The 11,938-nt window shown below is 38.0% G+C and overlaps 2 protein-coding genes across 2 annotated transcripts; one reads left to right on the forward strand and one right to left on the reverse strand.

Moving 5' to 3' along the window:
- The first annotated feature begins 97 nt into the window (after positions 1 to 97).
- LOC113671676 (uncharacterized) lies at positions 98 to 3,828 on the forward strand. The gene is made up of 3 exons (XM_027187924.2): positions 98 to 938; positions 1,593 to 1,677; positions 2,363 to 3,828. The coding sequence occupies exons 1-3, from the start codon at positions 286 to 288 to the stop codon at positions 2,867 to 2,869; spliced, it is 1,245 nt and encodes a 414-aa protein (XP_027043725.2). The 5' UTR covers positions 98 to 285; the 3' UTR covers positions 2,870 to 3,828.
- A 1,103-nt stretch (positions 3,829 to 4,931) lies between these two features.
- Positions 4,932 to 11,938, reverse strand: LOC113671666 (uncharacterized). Its single transcript, XM_027187913.2, has 13 exons — positions 10,316 to 11,938; positions 9,497 to 9,594; positions 9,255 to 9,379; positions 8,776 to 8,828; positions 8,513 to 8,579; positions 8,043 to 8,138; positions 7,742 to 7,872; positions 7,228 to 7,270; positions 6,780 to 6,895; positions 6,012 to 6,100; positions 5,616 to 5,663; positions 5,408 to 5,454; positions 4,932 to 5,269 (listed from the first exon to the last, which is right to left on the reverse strand). Exons 1-13 carry the CDS (start codon positions 11,645 to 11,647, stop codon positions 5,205 to 5,207), a joined length of 2,310 nt encoding a protein of 769 aa, XP_027043714.2. The 5' UTR covers positions 11,648 to 11,938; the 3' UTR covers positions 4,932 to 5,204.

An 11,938-nucleotide genomic window follows, 5' to 3' on the forward strand; every position in this document is an offset into this window, starting at 1 on the left:
GCTCCCAGCTAGTTAAGCTAATTACGTTGTAGCTCTGTAACTCCGCCTAAACTGTATAAAGCCTTTTATAATGGTAAAGAGTCAAAGTTGATGTCTTTTGTTGAGAGTCGATTTTATTGTATTAATGAACGACCTATGCCGTGATGAGCACTCGATTACCATGGAAACTAATCGATTAATGCAACAATGCGATTTGATTTGTAATTTGATTTTCCACACAGGAATCTGCGTTGTACTGGTAGCGTGCACAATGTAACTAACGTCTGATTGATTCAATATCGAGAAATGTCCTTTGCCACTTTTGATGACGATGACGAGGATGGGATCGATCGAATAGTCTTGTCGCTAGAACAAGTTTCTCACGAACCGGAGGAATTCGTAGCATCGAGCGATGCTCTGTTGACTGGTTGGACTGTAGACCGCTGTGTAGCTCCAGATGAAAACAAACCTTCGTCTCACCGATCCTCTCTGGCCGTAAAAGACTCTAAAGATCTGAGATCGAGTACTCCTCGAAAGATATTTTCTCGCCAGAGAAATCGTAATGACGTGATCGAGTTTAAACATTACCTACACCCTGAGAAATACATCGAAGAGTACAGGAATGAAAAGACTAAGCGACAAGAAGCTGCTCTGAGAGAATTGGCAAACAAGACCGATAGACACAGAGCGTCTGATAGCAGTGTAGAGTTGAGAAAAACTTGTACAAATTGCGATTATTTAGAGAATGGAACGTCCAAACACGTCCCTAGTGTTGTAAGTATGAAGGAAGTACAAACAGTTGAAGATGACAATACTGTTAAGCCGTTCATTGTTGTCAAATCAAAAGGATTGACTCGACCAGCTAATTTGCCAATGTCGGGACAATTCCACGGCAGAAAACTTCAGTGGAGGCCATCTGTTACGAACAGAAAGATAACTAACTCAAAGCCATCACCTTGGTAAGACAATTTTAATATTGATTGTACCACATGTTACGCGTGACTGGAATAATGACGATCACTATTTATCTAAACATTCATTTTAATCCTTCAAACATCACTTACACGCCATAAACTACTGACTCCTTCAAACAAATTAATCATAAGTTGCTGAGTTTAGCCATAAGCTGTTTTCACATAATTGTTAAGTACAAATTCATACGATACACCATTCGTGAAGTCATGAAAATATAAATTCCTCCAATTATCTATAATTGAATTTTGATCGTAAGCAATGCGCCGATGGATCGATAAAAATGCTTAACATTTTTTATTACAATGAGTAATCAAAACAAAGTTTGAGAAGCGAGTTTTGAGGCCAGCACGGCTCTTTTTCCTTTTTTAAATTACGTAAACTTGTTCTCTCTTCTTCAAATAAATATTTATTGCTCCCGTTGTTCTCAGCGTAGCCTGCCTGCACGCATTTCGCCCCCGGCCGAGGAGAGAGGGAAGGGATTTCTTCCTTTCTTTCCTTCTTCCTAGTTTGTTTGTAGAAGCGTTATCCAATTACGCAAACGAATATCCTACTCGCAAGTTGCATTTATTAAGACGCTTTGAACGCTAGCTATACTTAAGATGTGGAGGAGATTAGTCAGAAACTCTCTCTCTTTTTAGGAGTCAAGCACACATTGATGTGACTCTTGAGATTACATCACAGGGTGGTGGTGACGTCAGTCAGTTGGTCCACACCAGCAAACAGGTCAGGCTTTGTAACTTTCTTAAGAATTCGCTGGTTTAGAAGAACAATGATAAAACTGCTTTATATGTTAATGAAACAGATCATTTTCGTTATTGAAGCTACATTAAAGTGGTAGAAGATTAGGGGTCAGACGTTAGACCACAGAGTCAGCGTTCATTATCACATATAGTACAGTGTACCACCTTATCCGTGAAATCGATTGAAAAAAAATAAGGTTTAAAATCAGCTCAGGAACCAGAACCAGCCATCTTGGCCTGTTGACCGACTAAGCTTGGGCAATTTAGAATCTGCTACGTAGCCACAATAAATTCACAAACTCATAATGGTTTTCTTGATTTTGACTATCATCGACTATCAACTACGTTTTGCAACTCCTTTGTGGTAAGAATTTCGGATAAACGTTTTTTGGAAAGCAGAAAAAAGGTTACATCCAAGTACGTAGGCCAAAAAATGAAATAGGAGTTCTAAGATCTGAAGGAGAGTGGTAACCTGCTATTGAGAAATGATACTTAGTGGGTGAAGGAAAGGGAATTTTAAAACTATCTGTGAAAAGGAAAAGGAAAAAACTGAACAGAATCCTGAAAGAAAAAAGTTATTGTTGTGGCTTTTTTGAAATTTAAACTTTCCTCGATTTTTTTTTTCTTGACTTTGACAACAGGAACCTTTCGAAATTTTATTTCCACAGAACGAGGATTACAATTTATTCCAAGAGAGAAGATCATCGGCGAACTTAGTGATCAAGAGAGCAGACTTAGGAGGTTCACCAACTGCAACACTGCGAACAAACAACAAAAGTCCGTCCCCAGCTACTCGAGCTATCACTTCTCAAGCTATCATAACTCAGTGCTCTCCGATTGAAAAATGCGACGCATGGGTGAAAAACCGAGATAATGAATTGGGAAATTTCTCCAGCAAAGCGAAGGAACAGCTCAGCGCAAAACCGCCGACTGTTCGAAGAATTCTCGCGTCATCTGGACACTCTACACCGCTTTCTTTACGCGGCAACTCGGTGAGCTCTCCTCAGAAAGATTCGTCTGGTCCACGATCGACGGAAAGCTCAGCAAGTTCAACTGGAATGGATTATTCTAAATATACTGACATGTTTAAGAATGTGTTAGAATTTTACGGAACGAGACGTTTGAGGCCAAAATCACATTCAGCAGTGGAACAGTTATTATCCATGAAGACATGACAATCGCATATTTGTACAGAGAGGACTGTAGGCCTGTCTGTAGAGTATGTCTGTAGAGTTCTTTTTAAGCGTTGATTCAGTTTGAATGCCAGAATCCGGCGCTGCATTGCACGTTCAAGATCTCGTCAAGTTCTGCTTTACTCTGCAGACTAGGCTTAAGGAAAATAGATTACCTTAAGTCCGCGATAAATTTCAGTAAGGAACTCCACCTCGCTAAATCACCACTCTGCAGTTAAGGAACATCAGTATACACGTATTGCAGTAAATGTACACTCATGTTCGGCGAACCTCGGATCACGACAAGTTAGTTTGACTCTCGTTGCTGATTATTTTTTTTTTAATCATGAATCTACGATCGCAAATTCTAAATCAGATTAGCTTCGCTAGTCACTATTAAGAGGATATCAGTTGATATTCTATTGTCACTATCCATTCCATGGTAAACAACAAGTTAAGTAAGTAACCTAACAATGAGCTTTTGAAAACAAAAGAAAACTCTTAGGCATGAACCTATCCATTAACTTTTGAACGACTTCTAGATTATTTGCTCTCGACTTTTATGCTTTTTAGTTGATTTAGGTTTCTCTCTCATCAACTATTACCAGATAGAAATCTTTAGCTCATTATCTATTGTTTAAGAAAAGCGCACATGTCTCAGAGTGTCACCAAGAACACCAAAATCAAAGAAAACCCAAACGACCAATCAGAACAGAGGGGAACGTCATAAAGAGCCAATGAGAACTCAAAGTATAAAAACTTCAATGTTAAATACGCAGGCTTAAGCACGATGAGTTGGGAATCGCTTGTTGAGTTAAAATTGTGTGAATATGTACAGCAAGTATGTATAAATATGTATCAAAATTTGTACATACAAAAAGGAACTAGAACAGTATAATAGGAATATAAATATCATGTCAAAAGTGCATGATGGTTGATCATAAATATATTATTTAATATGACTCCGTTGCTCTTCTCTTCTCGAATCTAACTATTTAGTACCGCGCGACATGTTGTGCCGGTGAAGTGTATTGATATCGGAGTGGGGGGGGGGGGGGGGGTCCTTTTGGAGTGCAAAGAGAAAATATCACGAGAGGGGGAAATTTTTATACTCAAAGGAGGTTGGTTCGATAAATTCGAAAGGGCGAAAATTTCGTGAAGTTCGCAAATAATATACTTTCATGCTTACGTTCCTTTTGTGGCGGGTCAAAATAAGAATCGGATCGAATTGTGAGTATTTACTGGCGTCAATACAGAGTTCACTGGTAAAAACATTTGCGACTAGCTCCAACTACTGTTACCATAGCGATAATTTTGAGCTATATCTGAATGAGCTGTCTTGTATATATCTCAATTTTGATTGCAACCCGATAAGAAATATGATGTTTCCGGAGACATGCAAAGAACTGCTGCTATTCAAATGTCCAAAAGGGCAAGCTAAGGCGTTTAATGTTTAGAACTACTTTTTCAAGGCACTTTTTGAAACGTAATCAGTGTACATTCGGATATTCCGTGCAAAACACTCACGCCCTATACTAATTACAGTATGTCATTCGTTTTCTTAAGCACAGTACGATACAGAAAAGCTGCAGCGCGCACCAACGCATGATGCATTTGAGAGCGCATGGAAGAATGGAATTTTCACCACAATATGCCAATAACTGAGAATAGAAATCGCGAAATCAACTGGCCTGCTTGTCTAGTCAAGTGTGTACTTTCAGCGCACAAGATAAAAAAAAAAAAAGCTGCAACGAAAAATTCTGGCGAGGGAGACAAGGCCAAACAAGACTAGATGGAGACCGTGATCACCACAGCTCTCCTGCTCGAAGAAAGCCTTAATACTTCAAATTTTAACCAAAAATTTGAGATATTTTGAGAGGGAAATTTTCTAAAACAACGAAGTGTCGAGGAAATATTCGCCTCGGAAGAGTCTTTCGCAAATCACAGACATTTCTTGAGTGTTACTGTTCGCGAGTGTTCGTAATCGACACGGTAACAATTTCTCTGTTAAGGCTCGGATTCACATTTCTGTCGTTGTGGCAAAAAATTACATGATACATTGTACTTCGTTTGTGCTTATTTTATTATCATTCGAACAACTCGAGAGAAGGAAGACGCTGAGACTTAAAAATATGAACATTCGGTTTACAACCTGATGAAAAAAGTTGACATGTACTCCTACCGACATGTATAAATAAAATAAATAAGTAACAACAATGGATTGAGCGAATCTTCTTTATAATATAATTTTTACAAGATTCACAACGCAATAAAATATATTTGTGTGCATTACATTACATGCGTGATCCCCTGGCCTTTTGAATTAGATTCTTGACAGTTAAAGGATGACACATACAGAACTTTGTCCTTGGGACTTGGGCCCAACCGACCGTCTACGATTGGCTGTTTCAAAAAATGAACGAATAGAAGTTTAGAGATTAAGTAGGAAAAAAAGCAAAACTGAGACACAAAGGACTAAGACTTCGATCCTATTTAAATTATTATAGAGCGATGTCAGGCTTAAGCAACAAATTGTTGTACCTTCAATATAAACATCTCGCATAAACTGGCCACCAGTCAAAGGAATACTGTCGAGTGAAAATAATAAAACAGCTGTTACACAAGCAATTCATTCGGCCTATATCGCAGACAATAACTCTGAAAACTACACTCTTAGATCCTGCGATACACGACGCATTCTAGCCTTCACTCATCCCCACTACAGTGTAAAGTAGAGTCGGTGACTTACTTTTCCCGGCAAGGGTCGAGTTCCACTTGATAAATGCCAAACACGGGTCTGGAAGAAGAACAAGAACAATTATTAGCACAGGCCAACCAATGATTCATCTGGAAATTATCAACACATAATTACAAAACAAAACTATGTTGTATAAAGGGGGTAAGTTTCTAAAGAAACTTTGGTGCTGCGTCGGTGAGAGTGTATAACAGGATAATTTAGTATTATCAACTAAGTTGATAACGTAAATTGGCCACCGTAAAGAGTTTAAAAGCTGACGTTTCGAGCGTTAGCCCCTCGTCAGAGTGATGAAACGTCAGCATTTAAACTCTTTACGGTGGCCAATTTACGTTATCAACTCAGTTGATGATACTAAAAAAAAACTGTGTTGTAGTCGCTGATCTTCACCTGTGATCTGAAGTTTTGACAGAGACACAGCTGCTGTACAGCACAGGTTGGATACTTGATGGATCTTTGCTGCGGTAAAGAACACGATCCTGATAGACAAGATAGAGCAAATGAATCATTACACGCTCCTTCATTTGTGCTTCAATACAACGCAAGTAGTAGCTCAAGTCTGCAGAAAGTAGGGTATGAATATACGCCTAACAAGTCTACTCCCCATTCGTTCCTTGGGATACCATGCAACGATCCCACATCCAAAAAGAACGGTTGCGGAAAGGGCCTAATGTCTGAATACATTTTAATGATGAAAACAAACCCATGCACATTGGTGTTTTGTTCAATTGAGTGTCGTAAAACCAGAATAATCACAACGACCAATCAGAACGAGGGTCGACATTAACCAACGAGAACTTAGAGTGAAAAGAGGCAAACTGTTTGAAACGCGGGAAAACGCGAGGGACTAAATCGCGATTGGGTTTAATATTTTTGCATCCGCTTGGTTGAGACGATGATGCGAATTTCTGGAACAATCACGTGGCAAAGAAGAACAAAAGTAGAGCGACCCAGGATTACTTCAGACTCTCCACTGAAAATTGCTCTGCGTCTCTTTTGGCTTTCGTGCTCCAGAGGGCGAGTTTGAGGCATACGCAAGGCCTTGAAAAAACAACTTGAGGTGCACCCAATGGGTAGAGGTGTGCAAAAAGAAAATATGAGAAGAGTTTAAGTGTCTCTCTTAGTTTTAGGTGAATCGAAGGAGAGAACTTATCTCACCGTCCAAGATGGTGTCCTGTTTTTCGATGAGGAGTCATAGTTGTCACTTTGTATGTCATGCTTGTAACTTGGTAAAAATTTGATGGGCGGTTCCGTGAACCCAACAAACACTTTTCCTGTTACAAAAAAGAAAGTGTGTTGATATTATGGGTGATGTTTGTTTTTTTAAAGCACAAAAAGAAGATCTAAATTATTTGTGGCTGAGTACAAAATGATAAAAAAGGCACTTAGTGATGAGTGTCATAAACACAACACAAAAGTAGAAAAAACAACTAATGCAGAATAGGGAAAAAAAACACAAGAAGGTGACAAGAACTCAGACTAAAATCAGTAGTTTCTGTTTGGTTGAGAAGATGACTCAATATTTTTTTGATCCATCACAGATGAAGAAAAAGCTAAACAAAAATAAAGGAAATTTAATGACATTCTATAAGTAATCTAGAATCACCTTGCTCCATAAGGTTGAGTAGCTGATCCTTTGATAACAAATCCTGCAAGATAAATAGGATAATAAAAACTATCAGTGATTTTTCTAATGGACACATAACTTCTCCTCACCATTTCAACACATCATCAACAATTAAATTATGAGCTCAAGATTTCTATCTGCTAACAAATAGATTCCATAATGCTGTGCATATATAGCTCCCAAGATCAGATTGTCAATTCTTCCCTCTAGCTGCGACACATTTCCTTGTTAATAAGTTACAAGAATTTGGTGTTAGATCAAGATAACAACTTCTACCTGATACATTTGAGTATTCTCATTACCTGTTTGCTGGATAGTGTATGAATATTGTAGGGAGAAGTTACTTGTTAATCACTTTTGGGAGTTAAAGGGTTAATAGATCACAGAAAATAAAGTGGTAGACAAGGCACAGCACCAGGTTTCTCTCTTCACCACCAAGCAAAAAAAATAAGGAAAAAAACTTTAATCCATGTTATGACCACTGCATACTAACTTTACACTCAGGGTTTTCCTGATCTTTATATTTTTCAAGCATCCCATCCACTTCTGATCTGCCAAGAGTCACCCTGAAGTTAAAGTCTCCCAACCAAAATACTCGATCAAAGTTGGCTGTTAAGTCCAGCTCTACAACACAAAAAAATAAAAGTAGATCACCCTGGAAGTTAAAGCTTTTCATTCATTCATCTAAATTAAAACAGAATGTCACAAGAAAGACAAAGTGCCAAATTTTAATCTCAAACATCAAGATAAATGTGAAGTGGTCAGAGAAATGAATAATTGCAATGAATTCTGACCATTGGTTCTCTCGGGCTGATTCTCAGGCGACAGTGACAAAGACTTGCAAATTGTCTTGTAGTCAATCACACGGTCCAAAGCTTTACCCTCATCCGCTGCAAGATATGAGGTCTAAAAGTTAGTCTGAAGTCTTAGGGTTCAGCTATTTCTCACCTGAACAAGAATTGTTAACTCATTTGGGGCATTGTGTAGCATGATCATGTACAAGCCAGGGTATAACTCTTGGAGTCCTACAGACCCCTCTCCCCTTCCCCATGAAAAAACACCACATTCGGGAGACTAAATTTCAAAGTCAAGCACATGGTTGAAGAAAAACCAAAACCATCTAGTTGATTTTTTTCATGCTCGGTGACAACTGAAACAACATTATTATGGAAAATTACATTCACCATGAACACTGAGTAGAAAAGAAACTTGATTTTTCCAAACAACAATAAGAAGCAAACCTAATGCAGTAAGTAAAACTTACAGGTAAAGTGGGAGTCAATAAAAAGGAATGATGTTCCAAAAATGCTGAATGAAACTGCCAGTGCTCCCTTAGAAGAAAAAAAATACATGTTATCCAAAATATAAACATTACAAATAAATCATTCATTACAATTAATCTATAAAGACACTGCATATGGAAAAATAAGATTCAAGCACCATTTTAGTTTTAAAACTAATAAGTATCTTGGTGTCAATGAAAAAAAAAAACAGGAAAAAAATAAGTTAAATGATATGTATTTTTACCTTAGTTTTTATCATGTGTCCCACTCGAGTAGACACACTATCTTCACTCACAGCTAAAAAATAAGGAAAGTTTATTTTTAGTATTTTGAAAAATGTACCTGAAAACTGATCTTAAGGTTTGTTTTAACAAGATTCCCATGGCTTGATTGACACTGTGAATTTATTGACTGTGCACCAGGGAAGTTGAAAACTAAACAGCAAAAGCCAACCGAAAGGATACCAAAATTTAAGAATGGTGAAAATAACACAGAGCTAAAATGATGAAATTTAACAACAAGGATTAAATTTTCAAAATGAACAACATCTATTGATATTTACCATGCAGTGTGCAATTCCTAATAACAGTTGTGCTATTGTCTTAGGTTAATCATGCCCCAAACACAGTTAAACATCAATATTTAATATCTTATGAAGTGAGGAAACCAAACAGCTTGCTAACTACTGTAACAAAATAAGTGCACTGCATAGTTTGTACAAACCAGAACAAAACCAGACAAGTTCTCTTCTGATGAAAATTGCCAAATGCAGCAATCCAAATGAACAGGAGTGCATCAACACATGTGATGGGCCAAGGGTTTCTTGAAGACGGATCTCCCATTCTTTACTGCAAAGATAATGTTTTAAAAGAAAAAAGTGAAGTCAATCTATCCTCAATCATCACAACAATGAATAAATATCAATTTAGTCTATGGAAACTCATGACACAGAGTGTAAGCATTACCGCTGAGATGTACTTTCTTGCAAGCCTATGACATAAAGATCTTGTAAAAAGTCAGTTGAGTCTGGTATTAGGAAGTCATCTAAGTAAAATGGAACTTCCTGTTTGAGGAAAAATGAAATCAAAAGATCAAAGATGATATATGTCATTGAAGTTATTATTCATGCAATCTACATCAAAGGGACATAAAATCCCAAAGGGATTGGAAACTAGACAATTCAAAATCACAACAAAATCAGATTATCATTTATGACCAGTCGTCAAATGCTGTGTATTTACCCTTTACACCCTAACACCAGTATGCATATTCTCCATACTGTTCTCTACACATTTTTTAACTTGCTGACAAGGAGAACTTGTTTAACAATCTAGAGCTTCGTGAATGAAAGTGATCCTTGCAGTAATGTGCACTACTTAGGCAGTAGTGAAAATAAGGCCTGAAAAAGAATTCAGGCCTGTATGGGATTTGAACCCATGACCTCTGCAATACCGGTGCAGCACTCTACCAACTGAGCTAACAATCTAGAGCTTCTTTAGTTGGTGATCATTTCCTTTATTCTCATGACCTTAATGTGTGACTCAGGGGTCATATTGTAGGGAGAAATTAGATGCGAGTCACTCTTAGGGGTTGAAAGGTTAAACTAAAATAGAGCAATGTCCTTTACACTTTCTTTGAAGCCCAGTAGTTTTGCATTTGATAGGGAAATGAATGACAACCTTTTTTTTTTTTTTTTAACATAAAATATCTATTTTCTTCAAACATCTGGATAAAAAGTCCATTCATTGCCGGTATCCATTCCAGAGGTTAAAGCATAAGCTTACCTTTTCCTCATGCATATTCCAGGTAGCAACAAATATTCCAATTTTTCTATCAGGCAAATAACGTTCCATTTCCTCCTTTAAAAAGTTGCCACTTCTTGTCCGTGCGCTTTTTACCGAGACATGGGGAAGTACCATTGATCTTGTTGTGCTTGAGAATTCTCTAGTTGACCAATATGACAAATCTGTTTCTGATGAACACCTTTCGTTACTAGCTACCTGTTCTAATGCCTTACTCAGTTGTTGCAGATCAGAAGCAGAGTTACATTGAATATTGTCCTTATTTGTTTCATCAGGATGTATGCTCTCATATAATCCTGATGCATTTGCTTTAAGAGTTCTGTCATGGCCTTGCTTGGTTGGATCATTTTCATAATGATTGCTTGCCTTGATAGTCACATCCTCGCACAAACCAGCTGGGTCAACTCCTTGTGTTTTAGCATTCGATTGGTCAGGAAGGGTAGGGAGAGTAGAATTGGGGTCCCTGTGGTTTCCCTTGCCCTCTGATTTTCCTTCAGCGTCACTAACGCTCAATGAATTTTCTTCATCATCGCTTACACTGGTTAGGCTATCATTTGAGGAGGACAGTGTAGTTTCATCATCTGCAGGGGTCTCAGTTTTCACCTCAATTGATCGTTCAGATTTTGGATGAATATATGTTGATTCTGTCTGTGTTGAGATGTCATCTGTTGATTTAACTTGCTGTGGCTCAACCCTCAAAGGATGGACAACATTCTTTTTCAAAACTTTCTTCACAAAATCATCGTTTTTGACGCTATTCTGATTGGATTTAAAACTATAAACGAGATCCTTTTCTGACCCGATATCTTTCAGAGGTTGTATACCCCTAAGATTGCGATTGATACTTCGATTATTCTTATCGCGAGGGCTCCCAAAAGATTCATTGGAACCAATGCTATCCAAACTTCCCGTGCTTCCTCTACGTTTCAAAGGTAACGGATCTAGCGCAACATTCGGAACATGTTTATGACTTCTCCTTTCGTCTTCCGATCCAGAAGCAGAGTTTCTGGGCGATTCATTGTGAGTTCTTTTGATTCCTTTTGAATTCAACGCCGCCAAACGAGGACTCCCTTCGCAGGAAGTTCGCGAATTAGAACGCGGAGAAGTAGGAGGATGTGGGGCAAATTTCACGTTTTGATCACTTACTTCTTTGACCAATAGCACCTTATCATTGTGGGATGATGATGAATCTGATCTATTTCCAGCTGATTGAGATTGCCGCTGGTGAAGAAGCTTTGGTCGGTCAAACGATTGCTTCATTGCGGCTGTGCGTAGATTATGATTGAAAAATGAATAATTTCCTCCTTCAGCCATGATGATGCGGCTTTATATGCATTGTGTAATTTTCCAAATTTAACGGTATTTCAAAATTCGAAAATAAAAGCGGCTAATAAGCAAAAAATTAAAATTGTTATGGGTCTGCTATGTTGTTTGTTCGCTGTGGTGATCAAGGTTACCGAGCCAGATATTTTGTTTGGGAGGAGTAGGTGAGGACATTAGTGTTTGTAGATCTTACCTGTGAAATTATGTAAGAGGTATATATAAGAGGCATCTCAGAGCCGAATGAGGGTGGAGCAAGACGAAACATCACACGAAATTTAATGT

This window comes from Pocillopora damicornis, chromosome 4 (assembly GCF_964200805.1).
Source record: "Pocillopora damicornis chromosome 4, jaPocDami1.2, whole genome shotgun sequence".
NCBI lineage: Eukaryota > Metazoa > Cnidaria > Anthozoa > Scleractinia > Pocilloporidae > Pocillopora > Pocillopora damicornis.